This window comes from Scleropages formosus, chromosome 3, assembly GCF_900964775.1.
Source record: "Scleropages formosus chromosome 3, fSclFor1.1, whole genome shotgun sequence".
In the NCBI taxonomy this organism is placed as follows: Eukaryota; Metazoa; Chordata; class Actinopteri; order Osteoglossiformes; family Osteoglossidae; genus Scleropages; species Scleropages formosus.
Window position 1 is genome coordinate 10,299,393 of NC_041808.1, and position 23,645 is coordinate 10,323,037.

At 41.4% G+C, this 23,645-nt stretch overlaps 1 protein-coding gene across 4 annotated transcripts; it reads left to right on the forward strand.

Annotated features, from left to right (window-relative positions):
• Positions 1-476: 476 nt before the first annotated feature.
• Positions 477-23,306, forward strand: elovl1a (ELOVL fatty acid elongase 1a). Of its 4 annotated transcripts, XM_018734643.2 has the most exons (10): positions 477-646; positions 1,170-1,210; positions 2,110-2,184; positions 19,234-19,332; positions 19,458-19,648; positions 19,934-20,014; positions 20,255-20,311; positions 21,153-21,258; positions 22,161-22,300; positions 22,585-23,306. In XM_018734643.2, exons 4-10 carry the CDS (start codon positions 19,272-19,274, stop codon positions 22,876-22,878), a joined length of 930 nt encoding a protein of 309 aa, XP_018590159.1. In that variant the 5' UTR covers positions 477-646; positions 1,170-1,210; positions 2,110-2,184; positions 19,234-19,271; the 3' UTR covers positions 22,879-23,306. The 4 variants fall into 4 exon arrangements, with proteins under 4 accessions (XP_018590159.1, XP_018590160.1, XP_018590158.1 ...); XM_018734644.2 differs by lacking the exon at positions 1,170-1,210; XM_018734642.2 differs by lacking the exons at positions 477-646; positions 1,170-1,210; positions 2,110-2,184 and adding an exon at positions 14,476-14,655.
• The last annotated feature ends 339 nt before the right edge of the window (positions 23,307-23,645 follow it).

Below are 23,645 nucleotides of genomic sequence, written 5' to 3' on the forward strand. Positions count from 1 at the left end.
TTTAAGACACCAGGAATCTTTGTAGGTTACATTTAAACTATTTGAATACACATTTCTATGCAAATTATTTTGTCTCATTCATGGGGAAAAAAAAAATTGGTGCCAGCTGGTTAATTATCTCTAAAAAGGTAAATAATCATGATTATAGCACTTCTTCTTACTATCATTTCACTTTGTTTGTACCATGATTAGTTCTATTGCAACTCTCTACACACAAGATTGACGCCTCTAAAATAAGATATGTAAGTAAACGATAAAGGTACTGATTCACATAATGAAAGTACAAAAAGGCGTTTAAATTTTTCTAAACAAATACAGGCTTTCGGGGCGAGCGCACCGAGTTCACGCAGTTTCACGTGCCCTCGCGCAGCCATGTTGGGGGCGTGGTTTCCCAACGGCGTAACCCCACCCCTTTCTCTCCGCCCACCTCGCATGAGGGCGGCTCAGAGCTTTCAAAAGACTTAGTTATGACGCGTTGTTGGGTGTGGACGAAGGCTGAATTTCACGGAAAGAGGAGAAAAAAAAAGAAGCAGAAAAAAAATCTATCCATATAACAGTAATAATAACCACATTAACCACCACAATTAATATTATTCGTCTCCTTTTTGTGTTTTTCTAATTTTACTGCAGTCCATGTCAGTCCGAGGTTGGTATTGCGATCCTTCCTAGTTGCGACGCTTTTTGTTTAACTTTTTACACTCGAGCTGTAAGCGCGCGCTGGTTCCGGAAGTCGCTTTGGTGCGGAGTGAACTCGGAAGTTCTAGACGTTGCCATATTTAGCCCGGGATAGTGGCTCGCGCGTGCGAGCGTTTCGCGCCCTTTTTGAACGGGTCGAAGACTAGAATCCCTGTGTTCAAAACGCACTGACTTGAAAATATCCCGCTGTTGACAAAGAAAGCAATTCGAAACACTGGCACTGTCGAGAAACGGCTTTTATTTGGTAAACCATCAAGAACTAGTCAGTAGTGCATAGAAAAGGAGAAAGTCACCCTTTTCCACCACCAGCACGGTGGTATTTGTTCTTTCATGGTAAAGATGTGTATCTGGAACTTGTATATTATAATAATTGTAGGACTATGTGTTGGCTCAGGCTTCATACAACTTAGTTTCACAGGCCTTGCGGTTGTGGAGAAATGTTACTTTATAACTAATACATTAATTCATTGCAGGGTTGCCTGTAACCAAGTTTTTGAACCATCGTGTTGAAGAGGTTGGTCTTTTAAAATTAGCATTTTCTTTAGCCATTTAAGCTTTTTATCTTTTCACAGGCCTCAGAATCAACCATTTGTTCAAATTTCCTACCCGTTGACTTGTTTCTATGCATTTTAGAGTTTCTTAAAGTAACTTAAGTGTAATTAATACTGTTTCCAATGAATTTCCAGTATTTATGCTTACTAATAAGTCATCCGTTTTAACTGTTGGAATGAAACTTTAATATTCTGGGACCCCCTGCCTGGTAAATATTAAGTGTTTCTAGTTATTTGGTTAATGCTATACAAGAATCCTATCCAGGATGTACCATGCTTTTTGCCCTGTGTCTCACAGGATTGGCTTCCGACCACTGAAACCCTGTAACGGACAAGCAGTTGCTGTAAATGAATGAGTGAATGAATGGTTAATGCTGTACCTTATGCTATAAAAGCTAACTTGCTTTGTTTTCAGTTTCACACTTGTATAGTGATGCTCCCCTACAGCTAAGTGGCTTTAGAATATCAGTAGAGGGATGTCTAGAAAACAGTTGCCTACAGTGTCCACAGTGATTTGAGTGAACCCCATTATCCTGTGGCTGTACACCTGTTTCAGAAACCAAAGAACAGGGATTCCACTCCTAGCTCATGTTACCCCCTCCTTGTTAATCTTCACCATGAACCTGCACTTCAGCTAAAGCAAGTCGGAAGTGTTTCTGATGCTACGGGTTGCCTGTTTTGGGCTATGCTTTCAACACTAGATTATCAGTGTACTGTTGCACTGTTTGGGGGGGAAAAAAAGGGGGGGGGGGAGTGGATTCATAAGTAAATGTGTTGGTTTGCATTTCTGCATATAATTTTACAAAGTTGAGTTTACCGCAAAGTGGTGATTGTGTCTTTCTGCTGAACCCCTTCCTACTAGCCTTGAAGGTGAAGATCAGAGAGAAGAGTGTGTCCATTCTGGAAGAGGGAGTTGGCGTTTGGTTCCCAAATTAGGGTGAGTGAGGACCTGGGGCGGTCTATTTAAAAACCATTGAAGCTTAGCTCTAAAAGCATTCTTCAAAGTAATGTAGAGACCACTGATGTTGAAACCTGTCCAATGCATATGTTCTTAGGTGATTTGGAGTAGCCTTGGGTTTTGTTTACGTGTTGTTCAACTTTTTTTGTAATGTTTGTGTTTCTCTTTGAGAACTGCTAAGTGGACTTATTTTATATACAATTGTTGTCCCCATTTTATATCTGATTACAAATGACCTTGCTGAGTTAAGTTTGCTGCTGTTACAGTTAAGTGTCTTTGTGTCCTCTTGATTGTACGTGGCAAAACTGACACTGAGTACAAAGATATATTTTTGGTATATAACATTTATATGTGCAAACAAGCTGTGAAAGCCTCCATTAAAAGAAGCTATGGACATTAGGAATTGGTTTTTTGAGATCAGTCCCATGTGACAGTCTTCACATAACCAGTGACCTCTGCTTACAAGCTAAAGTCATTGAAGTTGGAGGAAGTGGGAGGGACTTCTTTTGGTAGGCTCAAGATTAAGCGGTTGTACATGACCAGAGTGCAAACAGGAAAAAGCAGTCTGCCTAAAATCTACAACTCCAATTCCAGAAACATTGGGACAGTATGGAAAATGCTAACAAAAATGAGTAACTTGTAAATTACTTTGACTTGTATTCAAACAAAAAAAAAAAACAGTATGAAGACAAGGTACTTCCATGTTTTTCCTAATGAGCTGCATTATTTTTTGAAGATATGTTTATTCTGAAATTGAGGTCTGCAACACGTTCCAAAAAAAAGTTGGCGCAGTCAGGTGTTTACCACTATGTAATGTCACCGTGTCTTTTAACAGCACTTAAGCATTTGGGCACTGAAGACACCAGTTGGTTAAGTTAAGCAAGCGGAATTTTACACCATTCATCTGTTATACAGGTCTTTAGCTGTGCAGTTGTACAGGGCCTTCGTTGCTGTGTTTTGCGCTGCATAACGTGCCACACTCTCAATCGGAGACAGGTCAGGGCTGCAGGCAGACCAATCTAGTACCTGTACTTGTAATCCAGGCAGAATGCGGTTTGGGAAATGCAGGGACATCCTTGGAAAAGGTGGCATCTGGATGGCAGCGCATGTTGCTCCAAAAGTTGTGCGTATCTTTCTACATTGATGGTGCCCTCACAGAAATGCAAGTTACCCATGCCATGGGCACTGACACACCCCTATAAGATGATAGACGCCAACTTTTGGACCTGACGCTGATTACAGCTTGGATGGTCCTTTTCCTCTTTGGCTCGGAGAACATGACGGTTGCCTTTTCCAAAAACTATTTCAAATGTAGCTCATCAGACCACAAAACACAATTCCACTGTGCTACTGTCCATCTCAGATGAGACCGAGCCCAGGGAAGTCAGCTGTGCTTCTGAACCATGTTACTGTATGGCTTCTGCTTTGCATAGTAAAGACTTAACTTGCATCTGTGGATGCAGCGGCAAATGGTGGTAACTGACAAGGTTTACTGCAGTATTCCCGAGCGCATGTCATTATATCCATTACAGACACATAAGTTTTTAAGTCACATCTGAAGGACCTGAAATTATTTGCATTCAGAAGTGGTTTTTGGCCTTGCCATTTATCCACCGAGATTTGACCGGATTCCTTGAATGTTTTCATTATATTGTGCACCGTTAAAGGTGAAATGCCCAAAATCCTACCAATTTGTCTTCGAGGAAAGTTGTTCTTAAAATGTTGGATTATTTGCTGATGCATCTGTTGACAAATTGATGAGCTTTGACCCCTCCTTGCTCTTGAAGGTCTAGGCCTTTTTTGGAGGCTCCTTATACAGTATAACGTGATTGCCTCATCTGCTTAACATCACCTGTTTCACATCACCTTGCTATTTTAATTTGTCCCATTATTAGTCCTAAACTACTCCTGTGCCAATTTTTTGAACGTGTTGCAGACATCAATTTCAGAATAAATGTATTTCTTCAAAAAGCAATGCAACTAATATGTAAAATATGAAATGAAATACGTTGTCTTTATATTGTTTTTTTTTGTTTGAATACAAGTCAAACTAAATTTACAAATCACTCCTTTTCGTTTTTATTAGCATTTTCCATACTGTCCCAACTTTTTTCGAATTGGGGTTGTACCATGTGGCTCTGCAACTCTCCTTGAAGATGTCAGCATTCTCTGTGGCTGAATGTACAGTTGCATAAGGCCACAAGATGTGCACATCAGTGTCACGGCCGTAGGCCAAGGAATGCGGTGACTATCCTCTGTATAGGTATACTGTAGAATGTCAAACTATTAATTTATTAAACAATTTTTCCTTTTGGATGTTTTTTCAGTGTGTTCTTAGCATTCAGTAAGAAGAGCTTTAGTGTTTTTTGTTCGACCTTTTTGCAGTACATTTTGTTTCCCTGTCAGTGATTAGGGCTCCGAATTTGAATTTGCATAATTCTTGAAATATAAATGGCAAGGTTAGGTATTCTGTTGATCTATGCAAATGTCATGTATGACTTGATGCCCCCCCCCCCCCCCTTATTTAGTTTAATGTACAGTATACTTGAATGTTCACTAAAGAAATGTTGATTTTTCAAATTACAATCTCTGATTTTGTGTTGTGGTTTTGACCGTCGTGGCTTGTCTGCATTACATGGAGTTGCAGGACATGTTTGTGAGTGTTTATAGATCTAACCCTAAGTTTAATGGTTAAACAAGTTGTTCCACGCTGCAGCTCTCACTTATTTGTGAGCATTCAGCAAGAGGTGAGGCATTTCATGCATAAACCCACTACAGTGGCTCCTTCAGCTGCTACTGACTGTGTGTGAAGGTAAACACTCTAAGACACTACAGAATATCAGATTTTACACAGGGGTTTGAGGAGTAGTGCACCTGCCTGGAGTTTTGATCACAGCATGAGGGATCATCTCCAGGCTGTTCAGTGTGGAAAAACTGTCAGTATCTGGGTTGTAACATAGGTGTGCAGTTAGTGGGAATCCAGGACCTTGCTTTAGGTTTACGGAATGGTGTTAGTGTTTTGGCATTTGTTAACAATGGAGAACTATGTCTAGAATGCTTGGAATGTTAAGAATACATTAATTGACCTGTAGTTATTCTCACTGCAACTTGGTGCGTAGGTAAATCAATGACACCTAAAAATGAAAAGGCAGTAATTGTGGAGTGTCCTGTAGTGTAGTTTTTGCATGCTGGTCTGCTGAAATTAATGCTCTCACAACTAACTAAAAGTAAATACTGACAGCTGCTATTGTTTCCTCTAATACATTGGTATTATGGGGCTATCAATGGATACCACTGAAGGCCTACAGAGAATGTTCATTATGTTTGTTAAATGTATTAATTCTATAAGTTGATGTGTACTCACATTATGTGCTTCTGTTTTTAATTGTACAAAAAAACAAGAGACCCTTCAGAATGCTGATCTCTACCCACTGGATTTTATTACTTTCTAAGTGGGATCATGAGATGCCAAGAATGCTTTGTTTCTGCTGTGCCATTGAGGAGTCTGATCCCAGCACTGCATCTGTGCAGTTAGGCCCTTTCAGCCATTCCAAATTCCCCTTTAATTAAAAAAAAAAAAAGTTAATAAATGAATGCTTTGTTTCCCTCAGAGAAGGAGGCTGCTCCAGTAGCATTTCTGTGAAAGAAGGCTCAGTTCACATTGCTGTTTATGGGGGCAGTCAAGTCCTGGAAGGCAGCTCTCCAGGGTGCCTCATGGAAAAATAGTCTAACATGGCTGTCACATCAAATGCTTGGGAAAGCTCTTCATAAATGTCTTTTTGAATGTATCATACCATCAATGTAAACACAGTACATATTCAGGATGGTAGTGGTGCATGGTTATACAGTATTTGTACACTTCTGAAAATTGGAGCAAGTCTTGTGTTTCACAATACATTGAAGCCTGCGGAAACAGCATCCTAGAATTGTCCTTATCCAGTCCTGAAACCAATTGAAGTCAAAAGTATAGATAGGCTGAAAAAATGCCTAAGTCTGACTGATAAAATGTGATGCATATTACCATGTATCGGTTCCTTTGCAATATAAAGTGTTTTTCCACAGAAACTGGTCACATGACCTATCAGTCTTTCCATGAAGGACATTCCTCAGGCTGCCCAGGTCTGAGTCTTTGTCCTCCCAAATGTTATTCCATTTGGTCTATCTGGAAATGCTGGGAATTAGACCAATTGAATTTGCGTGGTCATGAGTTCCCACTTTTAGCACACAGTGCCCTCTGGTTGCCCATTAAACAAGAATGGAAGTTTCTCAGCTAATGGAATCGGAACCAGTGGTTTGTCCTCTTGCTCTGTGACCTGCTTGTAGCTGGCCTCTGCAGGGAACATCTGGAATATGGCTGTAGATCTGCATTTGTACAATAGCTTCTGACCTCTGTCTGGCATGTGTACAGGTAGTGAGTGGATTAATAATGCTTTAGCTGAAGGGCAGAAAGACTTGTGTAGGTGGCCAGGTGCTGTGAATTGTCTATTGTGTGTCTTACATTTATATTGTATGCATTTAGGGGGCAGCTGGTGGTGTCGTGGTTGGAACAGCTGCCTTTGACTACAAAGGTTGCCAGTTCGATCCCTGCCTTTATTTGTGGTGCCCTTGTGCAAGGTGCTTGCCCTGCAATTGCTCCAGTACCTTCGTCAAGCTGTCTGCCTGGGTACCTAGTTGTGGCCCTGCAATGGACTGGCATCCCGTCTAGGGTGTGTGTCCCCTTTCGGCCTTGTGCCCAATGTCTCCGGGATAGACTCCAGCTAGCTGCAACCCCGCTTGGGATAAGTGGTTATTGAAATTGGTTGGTTGTGTGTATTCATTTTTTGTTTTTCTGATTTAGCTGACTTTTTTTCTCCAAAATGACTTGCAACATTAAGCTATCTACTATTTACCCATTTATACAGCTGGGTAGTTTTACTGGAGCAATTCAGGGTAAGTGCCTTACTCAAGGGTACTATAGCTAGAGGTGAGACTTAAACCGGTGACCTTTGGGTTCAAAGGCAACAGCTCTAACCACTATGCCCCCAGCTGTCCCTGACTTGACATGACCTTATAGAGAGAAGTTGGTCTGCTCCCTGTAAAAGACAAAATGTAACTCCTTTTTCCTCACAGAAAATGCTAAGTCGTCAAGGTACCTACAGACCTGATGGAGGGGATCAGATGAAGTGTTCTCGGGCCACATCGCATCGGTCAATAAAGTTTGTAGCTTGTACAGTTTAAAGTGGGCAGTTCACAGCATCAAAGATATGTGTTTGTTAGGCTGTTACCCACGTCAGCTCAGGTGAGGCTATCAGTAATTGGTAAGGACTACATGGGGCAAAGAAAAACAAAGGCAGTAGTTGGCATGCATTTCATCTAAGTACCAGATCCCCACTACAGGGGTGTGTCTTCTGTGTTAGTGAGGCCCTCTCATTCTTTGGCTGAGTCCCAGAGGTCACTGCTTTCCTCTGGAGATAGAAGAAGGGCCTACACAGAATACAAGGGTCACAGTTGTGGATGGCATTGAGGACCAGTGATTGGTGGGGAAAGCTATGGCATGAGGATGCGCATGTTTTCATAGTAATGATGAACTCAGTATGGTGCAGCTGTCTCCCTCCATTGCTGCCACACTTCCCTCTTTCTGAAAAAAGTTTAACAGGAAACTGTTATGCAGCGTGATGTGTCCCATGGGGCCATAAAAACAATCTTGTTGCATACTAACCCTTAATTTTTAAAACTCTTAAATTCTGGAATGTTATTGTTGTTTAGTTGCCATTTGTAATACCAGCTGAGTACAGTACTTGGTGACAAGAGGTTTTCTGAACTGCTATTTAGTCAGCTATGGAACCAGAGTCTGGAGACAGAATAGAATTTAAATGTTAATTCCAGCATCTATGAGTTCAGTGTTCTGCTGGCCACACCCTGGGGAACAAAGCCAGTATCGTCTCATTAGGGCCTCATGAATTTGTGTGCTCTGAACAAAGGGTTTGTTTGTGTGTGTGTGTGTGTGTGTGTGTGGGGAAACCAAAGAGCAGGGATCCCAACTGATTATCTGGATTTCTAGCATCCAAGACACATTGCTTAGTTTTTCCCTCATAGTATAAATTACAAATTTGTTCAAACATCCCATCTTTCATATCACTGTTAGATCACCATTTAACAGAGCTGGAATTAAGTAAATGCAAGTGGTGGGGGAAATTCAGAGCTTGACAGATGCTTGGTACTGTTTTTGTGCTATATAGCTGACTGAAGAAATCTTTATTAATAGAGATGTTTCAGAATCGTAGTTTACATTGTTTTGTTTATAGACTTGCTGAAAGTGTGGATTTACGTATGGAAATAACAGGATTTTACAACCATGCTAATATGCTGTGTTTCTACTAACTTGTATGTGGTGTTTGTGTTTAAAATATAATGTTATGGAAACAAGGCATGCATTCTGAAGTACTAGTTCAGAACCAGTAGTGCAGCCTAGCAGTAAAACGTGTTTCATAGTATAGGACTGTAGAAACTGTAAACAGACCTTGTGCCCACAGCAGGGTTAATAAATTATTGCATTTTAGCCATTATAACTAACTTTTCCTGCCTTTTTTCATGCTTATGGTGTGGCCTTATGCAATTTCCTTTGGGATTACTAAAGTTTGTCTAATTTTTTCTCTCCATAAAGCTATTGTCACCTTTTTCATGTATGAGCCTCGTCTCACAAAGTGTTCTACTGTTCTATGGGGTGGCACAGGGCACAGCAAGAAGCACTGCTGTCTCACAGTTCCTGGGTGGCGTGAAAGAACGTGGGTTCAATCCCTGCTCAGTCTGTGGAGTTTGCATGTTCTGTCTGTGTGGGTTTCCTCCAGGTGCTCTGGTTTCTTCCCACAGTCCAAAGACATGCTGTTCAGGTTCCCCCATATTGTGAGTGTCAGAGTGAATGTGTTTCACTGATGCATGGATAAGTAACCTTTTGTAAGTAGTGTATATCTAGCAATGTAGTCACCTTGGTGAATGAGGTGTGTGGGCTAGTGATGCTACATAGTATCTGTTGTAAGTTGCTTTGGACAAAAGCATCTGCTAAGTGAATAAATGTAAATGTACTGTGATAAATTGTACTACATAGTGGTGCCCTGTTAATGGTTCCTGGTTTCCTGTAAGATGTTTCATATGCTTATTGTCAGTGTAATGCACTTTTTGTATTCTCAGAGATCAAGTTTGTTGTTCTTATTGTCATTCCTCAATGAAGTGTTTCTCCAGAGACCATGGTGCAAGACAGAACAGGATTACAGGACAAAAAAAGGGCTGTAAACTGAAGGCAATCTGTAGCATATGGAGTCATGCTGAGTTAGCTGTTTGACTGTGCCAGGTGAGCGTTGGGAGGCAGCAGGGTGTTGAGTAATCTGACTGCCTCAGGGAAGAAACTGTTGAGCATCTGTGCCACCACCAGCAGACTCCACCTGTACCTTCTGCCAGATGGCAAAAGGGCAAAGAGTCCATGAGAGGGGTGAGAAGAGTTGTCCAAAATGCTGGTGGCTTAAGGGGGGTGGTCACTTTGGTGAAAAGTGTCTGCTAAATGAATAAATGTAAATGTTGCTCATATTTAAAAAGACCGATTTATTATATTAGTCGCCTTATGTTAGCTGAACTTCTTTAATAGCAATCTTATTATGTTGTTACCTTCCATTGGTAGTTTTGACATTTAAAGATTTGTTCTAAAGTCTGCCCCAAGTAATTTGCCCTGTAAAGGTGATGTTACAAAATTAGACAGTCCTGTGATTCATACCTGTTGAAATACTCTTTTACATTGAAAAAAGTGAAATGACTGCTTTGTTGATGGGAGGGATTAAGGGATTAGGCCAGCTACTGCAGCAGCCTTGCTTTCAGGCCCATCAGACACCTGAGTTTTAGTGGTTATCTGGAAGGAGAGACTGCCCTTTTGGTGCTATACTCTGTTTAATGGAGCCTTTCTACAGAGCGATGTGACCTATATTGTTTCAGCCATTTTTTTTAATGGCTTGGGCTGTGTCAGAAGAGCATGCGCATTGAGGGCCGGGTGACATTTGTCTCAGATGGAACTGGATTAGGTTTGAATAAATATGAAAATTTAAAACACACACATATATATATTATTACATTTATTCATTTAGCAGATGCTTTTCTCCAAAGCGATGTACATCTCATAAAAAATACAATTTGTACGTTATCTTAGGAGAAAGAGACATAGCTGCAGATGTGATTAAGTGCAGTTAGTTTCCTTCACCATATGCACCAACGTTCATCACACATGTAGCTGCATAAAACTTTACCAGAATATCGCCAATTCCTAATCACCTTCCTAGTTTTTTTTGAGATACATATAAACATTTACATTACATTGCAGGAGTGGCTCTGTAAAGGATTGATCAAGTTTCATTTGACAAACATTGGTTTCAATAATACAGAATGCCTTTTTTGCATGGTCCAAGTAGGTCTTTCACTGCTTATAAACTTATTATGATGATTGATTATGGCTGCCCAACGAAAGGATTCTAGCTTTTATAATAGTTTAGAAGGCATGGGCATAAAGGTATAAGCTTCATGGAAAGAAGCCAGGGTCACATCCCCCCACCCATCTCAGTGAGGGGTGACGAGTTTTGAGTTGTCTATTTTTTCAAAGGAAAAATTCCCTCCTCTTTGTATCACTCAATATGGGCGTTACCACAAAACATGTCAGACAGGCATTTTTTCCTCCATTCGTTGCAAAGTGCTGGCCTGCCGCTGCACAGGGATTACAGCCTGTGGAAAAGGCTCCATTAAACTGGGTGTGGTTGGAGCTGGAAGGAACGCAGACAAGGGAGTTGGTGTGGAAGCAGGCTAGGAAGGAGTGGTCAGCCCTGTCTGGTTGGTTTTGTTTGGAAATTCACCTCCTCACTACCTGGCTTCAGTACTGATGGAAACCTTTTCACTTGGACTTGCCTAGCCACATTCTTAGGAACCTAGGGGGTACCGCTGTGTCTAATGTGCAGCTAAAATGTTGAAACACTGGAGTCCATGCCCACAGTACTTTGCTGACAAATGGTACACAACTCTAATGAAGAATGAATGAACGAACCACTTCATATTGTGACGTCTGCGGGTGAATTTAAGTGACTCAGATGTTCACTGTTATTGCTACAATGAGAGTAGTTTTTCTTTGTAGAAGCCTTCATCTACATCACATGGATAATGGAGATGCCCATCTGTGTGTAGTAGCTGAGCTAGTATGAGTACAGAGAAAGACAGAATAGGGGGAGTATATAGGTGTTAGGTGTGGCTACCCGCCGTTATCCTGATAGCCATGTGTGGAGTGATAATCTCAAATGCCACTCAGTCAAGTCAGCGTTCCTCCCCCCACTAGTGGTTTCCTGTAAATGTGGAACTGTTTATTTATCTTGTTTATGTAAGGTCTAGTCTTTATCTCACATAAGTTTGTTCAGTGACAAACAATTGTGATCTAATATAGATCCAAAACAATAATGTGGCTTTCTAGGATTTGAGATTACTATTTAACGCGCCCCTCAAGACAGTAACATTTTTAGTGCATCAGCTTACACAAAGTACCTTGCTCAAGCGCAACTTAGAAATGCATGTAATCATTAAGCAAAGTCCAGGAATTTATTATATACTGTTAGATGTAAAGCTTTTGAAATGGTTTTAAATCATCAAATTTGACCTTTTTTTATGAAGTAATGTATGTTACACTTATTTTCTGGGAAGCACAGTGGCACAGCGTGTAGCGCTGCTGTCTCACAGCGCCTGGGTGGTGCGAGAGGACGTGATTTCGATCCTCAATCAGTCTGTGTGGAGTTTGCATATTCTCCCTGTGTCTGTGTGGGTTTCCTCTCCATAGTGTGTGAGTGACAGAGAGAGTGTGTTCCACTAATTTATGGCTTAGTGACCTATTGTAAATTGTGTATCTAGCAGTGTAAGTCACTGTGGTGAATTAGGTGTGTGGGCTGATAACACTACATAGAGTTCATTGGAAGTCACTTTGGAGAAAAGTGTCTAAAAAAAAAAAATAAATAAATGTAAATGTCAGTGAACAAACACTGCTTTTCAGTGAAGTCTTTGAGAGGAGTTAATCTCTCCTGGGTTTCAATCGTACACGAAACCAGCTCTGCAGCCCTTACACTTGTGTACCTCCAGCCAAGGGATGGAGAACTGTTAGCCAGCTGTTTGCTCACTCAGCTGGTTGCTGGGAAACTGCTAAAACGGCCGTTGACCTTTGGTTGGCTTCACAGGGTGGGATGGGCATACGGTGGCAATCTATGGTCACCAGAAACCATGTGCATATGTCTATAACCTTAAAAGGAGTTGTGATATTGCTGACTTGTATGTAAAAATTCAGTTGCTATAAATGCACCTATAAAATCAGAATATCAAAATATGACAGACAATCCAATGGCTGAATAAAATCTGTTTTGTTAGTGAGAGATCTGTGTATACAGTAGATCTCAACTACTTTTGAGACCATTCATGTAAATATAAAATTTAGTTATTTGTGGTATGGCAGATACTGTTGCAACATTCTCCAAGCAGATCTGTGACAGATGGTGACCATGCATGTGCAAGTGACACATGACTTGCCTTATGTTAACTTTGTACTCTAAGCTACTTACAATTATTTACCCATTTATAGTATTATAGTAATATAGTATTTTTTTTAATTTACTGTATCAATTCAGGGCATTTAGCAGGGATTGAAATCCATGCCCTTTTGCATATATGTGCACATACATGGCTGTCTTCAACTCAAGTTATTTTTGAGCTGGTAGCAGCTCAGTGAAAGCTTGTGTCCATCTCTCCACCTTTCCTACTGCCTTCAGGCCTATTCTCAAGTGAGTGCCAGACTTCTGGGTCCGTGGTGCTTGTCCCCAGATTCCTTGAATTCCGCTTGGGTGCTGCGGAGGCAGGGCTGAGTCAGAGTTGAAGGCCTCACTGTGCCTCCTGGCCAGGCTAGAGGAGCAGGTAAAACTTGCCCTGCTGGGTTGCAACGAAACCCTTAGCCAGCTGCTCTCTAGTTTTCCCATTTGGGTTCTTGTCTCTGCTTAGCACTCCAGTCTCAGTGAAAAGGTCCTGTCCAGGTTAGTTCACTTAGCAACATGTCAAACATTAAAGCAGTGTGGGAACAGTATCACACCTGACTTAAATCTGGGGTGTTTGCTGGTCAAAGTCAAGCTTTTCTTTCCATCATAAATTCCCTGAAGCTGCTATTACAGCTATAGAGAAGTTTGAATGACTTTTTTCCAATTTGTGTGAAATGGATGCTCACTCATTGGTTTGTATTGCCATCCTTGAAGATGGCACCTCTTCATTATCACTACTACATTTACATTTATTTATTTAGCAGATACTTTTCTCCAAAGTGATTTCTGATGAACACTATGTAGTGTTATCAGCCCATGCACCTTATTCACCATGGTGACTTACACTGCTGGATACACTACTTACACTGGGTCACTCATCCATACATCAGTGGAACACACTCTCTCTGTCACTCACACACTACAGGGAACCTGAAGAGCATGTCTTTGGACTGTGGGAGGAAACTGGAGCACCCAGAGGAAACTCGCACAGACACGGGGAGAACATACAGACTGAGTGGGGATCAAACCCATGTCCTTTTGCACCACCCAGGTGCTGTGAGACAGCATCGCTACTCGCTGTGCCACCGTGCTCCCCACTGCTACTCACTACTACTCTCACTACGCTCACTACTCCATCCATCCATCTTCCTCCGCTTATCCGGGACTGGGTTGCGGGGGCAGTAGTCCAAGCAGAGCCCCCCAGACTTCCCTCTCCCCGCACACCTCCTCCAGCTCCTCTGGGGGAACCCCAAGGTGTTCCCAGGCCAGCTGGGAGACGTAGTCTCTCCAACATGTCCTGGGTCTGCCCCAAGGCCTACTACTCACTACTACTTTTGGTATTTGAATAATATGTAACACATCTATGCATGACAGCTAGATGGGCTGTAACTTTTCCCCTCTGTGTTGTAAGACACCAGTTGTTGGGGAGGGCTGCAAGACAGGATGGGGTTGAGCGCAAAGCATCGAGCAGTAACTGGGTGGGTGCTGGCCTTTTTTGCTTTGTGAGCATGTGTGATTGGGGAGGGTCTGTTGCGTTTCTACTCCTTATAAAGCACGCCCTCTGACTTAAGCACATTTTCTTGTGCGCGCTCTTGTTTCCCCAACCCCCCCCCCGCACAGCTTCTTTCTGAGCTTGTTATTCATCCACGTTGAGTCAGGAAGGGTGGGGACTCGGAGGCCAGCAGTACCAGTCACAGTCACTCTCTCTCCCTTGCTCTCTCTCTCTCTCTCTCTCTCTCCTTCCTTCTGCTTTTTTTGCTCTCTCGTGGTCTCACCTTCTCTCTTTGCCCAGCGTGTGTTGTGCCAGCAGAGAGTAGAAGCCTGGTTTAGCCGGTGTCCGGCTTTTGCCAGCGCTGTGGAGCTGGAGAAGAGGGGAATGAAATAGGTGAGTCTGCTTCTGTTTACTGTAATGTCCTCTGGGACACCGGGTTTGCCCCGTCTGTCTGCTCCCGCCGTGCTGCCTGCTCCTGTTACATTTTCTTCGATTTGGTGCAGTGTGTCAGGGCAGTGTTACTTTTAGTTTTACTTAGTTTTAGTTTGTTTCATGTGGCTTCTGGAACTACTCAGCTTAGGAGTTCTGCTGTGTGAAAACTAGTTTCCACTCAAGTTTGGCCTAGTTGCCATTTTGGATTATTTCTGTAAGGATGCAAGTTCCCTTTTCGGTACTATTATTATCCACAAAAATTCTTCTTTAATGCTGCCTCTGTTTCCCCAGTGCGGTTTTAAGATGGATTTTTCTTCCTCCTGTTCACTAACTTCTGTTTGGTGGTGTGTGTGTGTGGTTTTTTTTTTTTTTTTTTTTCTCTCTTCCCTTCCTGTGATTCTGTTGGTTCACGGACAGAGTAATAATGCGCTCTCTTTATTAATGTGCTCTTGTCAGTATAGTGAGCTCTAATTTTGTGTTTAGCTGGTAGGTGGTACTACCTAGTATGGAAGTTGTCACACTGACCATTTGTAATTGAGCTTGAGGCTTGTGTTCAAGTGCATTTCATTGTTAAATTCTGAAGATATTGGATGTGGTGGGGTGGGAGTGGTGATGTTGAGTGGGCTGATGTTGGTTTAGTGAGTCACTTCTGCACGTTACTGGGGAAATATCCTGTGCAGTTCTCCTGAAATACTGGGCCAGTGCCCCATTTCAGTAGGGGCTGAAAGTTTACAATTCAGTGACAGTTTCTTCTTTTAGACAGCCAAAAATAACTGTCTTTCATTCTGTTTAGCTCTGAAAACAGTGCCACTTTTTCCTTTAGGAGTTGACAGCAATATAATGAAGCTATATAATTCATAACATGGCACATGCCTTCCCTTTTTTCTGGACTACATATGGCCTTAATCCGTGTTCTGTACGGGATGCAAACCTACATCTGAGCAAGGTGGGTGGGAGTGACCATTTGCCCACCCTGCTCTGTGTTGCAATCTGCTGAGCCTATTAAAAAAAGAGTAGTGTGGTGGTCAGCTGGTTGCACAGGAAACCCAAGAATGGCTGCTAATGACAAAGCGCTCAACACAAACCTATCTGGGTGTCATTAAGGGTAATCTCCCTGGCATGCTTTGGAGAAAAGCATCTGCTAAATGAATAAATGTGAATTTATGTAAATGCATATTAAATTTGTAGCAAGCCACTACCTTATGCAGCCAGTCTTTTCCAAATGTGTGTATGAAGACCTTTCCTTTTGCTCAAAGCTCTATTAGAAACAACTGCATGTTGGTGTCACCTGTGTTTGCTGTTTCCTGTCAGCAGCAATAAAAGGGCAAATGTCACTTGTGAACCCACGCTCTTTAATTCCTAACAGTAATGGTGTGCAAAATAACCTGTGCTGAAGGAATATTCTGCTTCACCTTGAAGAACTGATCTGATTTACAGTTGTGTACATGTGGGTTTTTAAGATTAATATTTTTGTAAGAAATCCCCTAATTCACGTAGCTTCTTCCATATTGGAAATTAAGGTTTTTAACATTTTTACTGGCCGCATTCTCCAATCATTGCTTTCAGTAGGAATGTCTTTGTAGTCCCCCCCAAGCAACTTTAGTATGTGTTCACTTTGTCACGTATGGAGATGCTAAGAAAAATGAGTGCATGTCCGCATTCAAAACACTTCTTTCTCTAGAGCTCTGGAAAAAGAACTGGGGCCTACTGTCTGACCTCTACGTCCAAGCTCACTGTTCTCTGTTAAACTCACTGTGCCTGTGTGCGTCTCTGAGGAGTGTTTATATTTCCCCTCTCCAACAAATGGGTTGAGGTCACAAGATGCTCTGTCACATGACCAAGCGTCCAGAGAGGACAAGGCAAACCACTGTTGGCCTCTGAGAGAAAGCCCTCCCTGCTGTGCAAGCCAGTCCCAGGCCTGGTTACACCCAGCTCTAGAGTCTGTATCGATAAACCCAGTGACTCAGTTCATGAAGTTTTGGGCCTAACCAAGTACGGTCATGTATGTTTCTTTAGCTGCCAGACGAGCCAGGCTGCGACATCTGTGTCCTTTGTGTTTATTTACAGTACTTACATGGCCTGTGTGGCAGGCCTGGCCTTATTCAGTATTCATTCCCCAGACGCTTTCTTCCTGGGAGTGCATTAATGCCAAAATCTGGAGCCTGGGTAGGGATGAGGGCATCTGCCCCAAAGCTGATGAGATGGGCATAGAAGGGCATGGATCTGGATTGTGTCGTGAATGTAATCAAATGTTGATGTTGCCGTGTTATATACATTAGTGTCAGGGGTAGCTGAGAAATTTGACTTCCTGTTGTAATGAAGAGAGAATCTTACTAATGGTAGTCATGTGGTACACTGTATGTGTTCCAAGTGATAAGAAGTGTCAATATACTAGTCCTGCCTGATACTTTATCTATTACCTTGTCACAGTGATCGGTACCTCTGTCACAAGCAGGTTATTGCACACTATTCACCCTATTCTTGTATGAATTCATTTTTTTGCACAAAAAGAAAATATTTAAATATTGGCTGTAATGTCTCCTACAGGCACAGGAGACATTGCCAGGCTGGCATGTGCCCATAAGGTATGAAAGTGCCTCATTATATGGCAAGCGGTACCTGTCACTTGTGTTCACCTTTGGCCTATATTAAGGTGACTTACAGGTGTGCTTACCTTGTAAAGAGGTTGTATAACTTATGGGTTGCAACTTTAGCTACTCTGGCACTTTCTTTACACAACAGGTCTAAAATGGGAAGCAGTTTTATTTTAATGGTCATTCAGAGTTCAGTAGTGTAAATGGCTTAGTCCAGAGATCTTTTCTGTTTGCTATGCAATGCAATGAACTTGTCTGTCAACTTGTTGGGCAGTCTAGTGATACCAGTTCAGGCAGGGGGGGCTCAAGATGGGACATTTGTCAGAATGCAGGCACATAGTGTCAACACATGACCAAGTACACTTGAGATCTACCTCTCAGTGCCACCCAACATGACCTTGGGGGTGCAGCTGTGGTTTAACAGTAGCTTGCAGTGTGTTCCTCTAGCAACTTGACATGCGTCTGAATGCTATTGTCTGCATCAACTTAGTTTGACTGTTGCTATACTCTTGTTAAGGTTTACTTATTTAAATACTTCAGTAAAATGGGTGGTTTAAGAAATGCTAGTGTGGAGTTGTGGGTTATGTGTTTATTTCCTGTGTTGACCTGAATCTGTAACAGGGGACTCTGGTAGCTAAACCCAGCAGCTTTAGTGTTCAGACTTGTTTGGCCCAGTGATGAAGAACAAGTTGAGAATGACTTTCTCAGTCTTGTTCTGCTGCCTGCTTTTCTTCTACCTAAGGATTTTGACATCATGATTTTTAATACTAATTCTCAAGTCTCCATCTCCTGAACTGTGCATGAACACAGCTGACTCTGAATGCAGCTATGGTGAAAATACTTTAAATGCTGGAATAAATTACTAGTTTAGTCATAGATCTGTCTGTAGCTAGCTTCTGTGCTGACACTGACATTCATCATGTTTCTCTTTTTTGTGTTTTCTTTGGTAGTCTGTGCATAGCTCATTAGTGGTCTTCACAGATGTATTTAATGTGTTTACTCTTCAGAATACAGCCTTTGCAGATCAATATCTGGAGTGAGTGAGTGAACTAATTAGTCTGAATATAACTTAATTGCTTTGTTGTACAACAGAGCTGTGCCTTCAGCCCAGGCCTAGTCTATAGTTGTGGCTGCATTGCTGAAATGACCCTTTCAGTTATATGCCCAGCCCTGGATAATGTTTTCACCAGTGGAGTCAATGAGTCAGATTTTAATGGCTGCAGTGCAACTACCATTTGCCTGCCTCACCTGTCTTATTCATCCTTTAGTCAATCAGTTACAAGGTCTGTTAACTTTGGTCTACAAAAGACAAAGTCACATACTTTTTTTATAGTTTTTGTGTGTGTGTGTGCGCGCATGCGGGGGGGGGGGGACAGTTTAGAAAGGCAGAACTACATTAAACACCATTTTCAAGTTGTCTAGGTGGCATTGCTTCATGTTTAGAGGGATGTCCAGTGTGTGGTAGGCCTAGGTGAAGGTGCACCTATCTGCTATGAGTTCACGTGTGAGGCAGCTGCAATACCCAATCTATTAGTAATGAAATCTTTTTTCTGTGGAGATGGTGGAGTGAAATCAGCATTCTTCCCAACTGACTCTATTGGTATGGCTCAGCGTGTGTGTTCTGTATGGTGTGTTGTCTGTGGTTAGAGCTGCTGCCTTTGGACCTAAAGCTTGCAGGTTCAAATCCCACCTCCAACTGTAGTACCCTTCAGCAAGGGTACATACCCTAAATTGCTCCAGTAAAATTATCCAGCTATATAAATGGGCAAATAACTAAGTAGCTTAATAGTATAAGTTGCTTTGGAGAAAAGCATCAACTAAATTAATAAACTAAATGCTCTGGAGCTTTGCTGATATATCATGTCCTCACAGTAACTTTACAAGGACCAGTGTGTTCCGTTAAGAATGAATTCCTAACCAATTTCACTTTTTCCTCACTTCTTAGGGTTTTGCCTAGTCTAAAGACAACAAACAGCCTTCAAAATGGTGCTTGAAGTGGTATCCAACATTATGAAGTTCTATGACTACCTCCTGAGGAGAACTGGTATGACACCTGAGCCACTGGCTGGCAAAGGCCTCAGGGAACTGTCTTCAGTTTAGTTTTTTGAAGTTGTTCATTCCTGTGTAATTATTCAGTTTATGAATGAACTGTCCTGCCTTTGTTATCAGATATCCGGGTCAAGGACTATCCACTGATGCAGAGCCCTGTCCAGATGACAGCCATCTTGTTTGGCTATCTCTTCCTTGTCCTCTATGCTGGGCCTCGATTCATGGCCAACCGCAAACCTTTTCAGCTCACTTCAGCCATGATCATCTATAATTTTTCCATGGTGGCCTTGAACGCCTACATTGTTTATGAGGTGAGATCCTCTCACCATCAGTGGTTGAATGTGACCATTTTTAGTGCTTATGTGTTGGATTAAACTTGTATTAAATTATAACTAGCAGGATAACAAGCTCTTGGGGGAAGTAAGTATATCTTGACATTAGTGCGATATGGGGTAAAGGACTGCCTACCTCCTACATGGAGGTAATCTTTATATACAAGTATGAAGCGGAGGAATTTAGAGATGAAAGCTAATGTTATGTACTTAAATACTGCCAATTGTGGTCTTCACTGAATGCTAATTTGAATTCACTAACAGTTCATGATGTCTGGATGGGCTACAACTTATACTTGGAGATGTGACCTATGTGACTATTCAAACTCCCCTGAGGCACTTAGGGTAAGTAGGAGGTCTAGTTAGTTTGTAATACTTAATATCAAGCTTCTGTTGGTAAACAAATTAACTATGTTGATACTGACAGTCCAAGTTACATTCCTGTTTTTTCATCATAGGAAGTTCAACACATTTTAGTTGTGGAAATTAAACTGAAAATTTTGTGAAGGCTTATCTATTTGAGCATGCTTGTGGAAAAAAGGTTGTATCCATGTTAACACTTGCATTCCATTTTTCTTTTGGTAGATGGTTCGAGTGGCCTGGATGTTTTATTTCTCAAAATTTATTGAACTCATGGACACAGTAAGTCATGAGACAATGCTACTTAAGCACTCATCCCTCACATTACAATTTGTGGAAATGTGTACCCCCCCAATACAATGGGCTTCTAAATTCATTTCAGTGGCATTTTTGCCTGTTAGGAAGTCATTTTACTTCTGTAAACAAACATTCTTGACAAAGAGGCAGCAGTACAATTGCATACATGCACTCAACCTAATAATTCCTGAAAACACAACTCCCGCCTTTGGTTACCAGTTCAGAACAGTAGTTTGATAGCCATAATAAAGTGGACAAGGAATAAACAGTTACGAGAACACTCTGGTGAAAATTAGAGAAAACAAATTTATCTATGTACAAAAATATGGTTGGCACAACATTATTATTAATTATATTGATTATTAATTTTTATAGCAAATGCTTTTCTCCAAAATGACTTCTGGTGTTAGGCTGCTTAGTTATGCAATTTATACAGCTGGGTATTTCCTGGAGCAATTTGGTGTGAGTACCTTGATCAAAGGTACTACAGCAGGAGATGGATAAAAACCTGGGTCCTGAATGAATGGAAAATATAATGTTGAAAGGCAATAATGATTTAATTAAAAAAAAATTGAAATTATATGTGTGTGTGTTGTGATGTAGGTGACATTTTGATCTGGGAACTCATGCCCATCCCCCAAGGAATAATATTACATGGACTAATTGAGTCCCTTCATTATAGAAATTTGCAGGAGTGATTTCACAGAACAAATTGATTAAACAAGAGAAAAGTGAACATTCATGGGAATACAGGTGCCTTGTGATGTGGTGCCCTCTGGTGATCATTGGGATTTTTTTTTTTTTTTTTCTTTCTTTCTTCCTTCAGGTGTTCTTTGTTCTGCGTAAGAAGCACAGCCAAATTACATTCCTACACATCTTCCACCATTCCTTCATGCCTTGGACGTGGTGGTGGGGTATCACTTTGGCACCTGGTAAGTTAAAGCTCTATTGCTAGCATCGCAGCTTTTGTTTTGTGTATAAAAAAAAAAAAAAAAAATCACCTACTACTCAACCTGATGTCAGATGCCCTGACTCCCCCCCCGACTGGGTTAAATCTGCCAGTTAGTTTTGCAGAATACATGCAAAACTAGCAGAACATATTCAGTATATGCTGTAATTTATAACCATTGTATTTCTGTTAATTATTGTTCCTTTGTAAGCAGTAAGGGTAGGACTATGTTAAGAATAAGGGTTGTAATGAAGTGGCTGTTGAGCATTTAGGTAAGTAAAGACAGTCAGCAAGAGGTGGATGCCAATAGCTGTTCAAAATGAAATCTACATTTCTTTCAATTCACTAAGAATTGGTTCAAAAAACCTTTTAACTTAACAAGAGCATTGGATTCTACCTCTTTATATGGCACCTGCCAGTTTCTTGGGATTGGATTTGTGTGTGTTGGATTTAACACCATTTTGTCTCATTGAAAAATTGAGTATTAAGTCAGTTTTAGCAAGGTGACTATTCTGAGAAATATGGATTACTCCATGTCAACATACGGAAAACTAACCCTGTCATGGAGGGTCACTTGTGTCTGAGTTGGGGTGCACATTTTTCTCTTGGACCTGGTCTTTAATAACCTGCTATCAGTCTTTGTTGTGCAGATCAAATTCCAAACTGCATAGAATTTTTATTTTGAAACAGGTTCTGGTGTTACTGTGCTGGTTATTGAAGTCCAGGTGTCAACATGTCATTCCCCCAGGCTGGGTCTGGTGGATCTTTACTCTTCCCTTCCCAGCTGTAAGCCCATTTTACTGGAGAACCCCAAGGCCAGAGGCAGTTAGGGTTGGTCAGCCGAATGTGAGAACTATACTATGTGTATGTTTTTGGTAATTACTGCAGGGGGAATGGGATCCTTTCACGCAATGGTAAATGCTGCTGTCCATGTCATCATGTACTTCTATTATGGCCTGTCTGCTGCTGGGCCCAGATTCCAGAAGTTTCTCTGGTGGAAGAAATACATGACTGCAATTCAGCTTGTACGTATCTTCCCCCCCCGAGCTGTAAGGTTCATATTCCAGAACTTGAGTGGTAACCATAGACTGAGCCTAAATGAGAGGCTTCAAAAGTGTTAACATTAAGCTACTAAAAAGACCAATATTCATGTTATTTCTTCATACCTCTTAATACTTTTTTTCCTGATGTCATACTTTCTATGTTTCTACATATAAAAATTAAGACTTTAGCAAAGGTTTGTTAATTATGAATGTCTGCTTATGTTTGTGAGGTACTAACAAACATCTTATCTTCCTCCTCCTTCCAGATCCAGTTTGTGTTGGTTTCAGTCCATATTTCCCAGTACTACTTTATGGAGAAGTGTGACTATCAGGTCCCCTTGTTCATCCACCTTATCTGGATCTATGGCACCTTCTTCTTTGTTCTCTTCTCCAATTTCTGGATCCAGGCCTATGTGAGAGGCAAAAGGTTGCCAAAGCACTCGGAGAAGAGCAGCATTAATGGCGATGCTACCATCATACCCAATGGCAAGCACTTGGAGAATGGAACGATGGTCAACGGAAATGGAATTGCCCAAAATGGCAAAGTGAAAGAAGTCTAGTCCCAAAAATGGAAAAAATTGATGTTAAGAACCTCCACAAGCCCTATGGATTCTAATATATTTGTTTTGCCCTGTTCAAAGGTTCTTTTTCAAAAAATGCACAAGACATGACCATTGAAATGGCCATTGGATTCAGTAATTAGTTCCTGACTGTTAAAGGGGGAAAACAGTGGACCACGATGTATGAAGAGACCTCCTCCAAAGTCATCTTTACTGCCTTTGTTGGGTTCCTATTGATACTCCTACCACCTTTGACCTTCCTTTTGGCAGGCATGACCCCTGTGGCTGGAGATCAGTGTTGGACAGTTCCTACTGAAACTTGAACACAATTGTAAATAAAAAGTTTCACAGTCAAAACAAGGGGGATGGTAGTGATTTCAGTGCTACTGTGTAAATGCAATAATAAAATAAACCCAATTTTAAAGCAATTGTGAAGTAAATGGAATGACTGGGAGGGTATTCCTGAAGGGGAGAACTAGAAAAGTTGTCCTTGGTTTCAAAGGGATGCATCTACTTTACCACTATAGAGTAGCATAATGGAATTTTGTTATCTTTGCATCTCTCCCTTGATGTAAGGTAGACTATACCTATACATAGTTTTAAGGGAAAGTTAGCCTTATATAAGGTTAGGGGGCTTTGAACCCAAAGGTTGCAGGTTTGAATCTCAGGTCCAGCTGTAATGTATAGAGGGAGCCAAAGCTACAGCAGCTTACAAAGCACCTTTCAATTGTGTCTCCAGCCTTTAGATGTAGGTTATCAAACCAACA

Excerpts from the sequence above, each read along its gene's own strand:
- elovl1a (XM_018734643.2), top strand. The coding sequence starts at position 19,272 with ATGGTGCTTGAAGTGGTATCCAACATTATGAAGTTCTATGACTACCTC. Across the intron at positions 20,015-20,254 it reads ACTCCCCTGAGGCACTTAGG|ATGGTTCGAGTGGCCTGGAT; the intron begins GTAAGTAGGAGG and ends TTCTTTTGGTAG. Across the intron at positions 21,259-22,160 it reads GGGTATCACTTTGGCACCTG|CAGGGGGAATGGGATCCTTT; the intron begins GTAAGTTAAAGC and ends TGGTAATTACTG.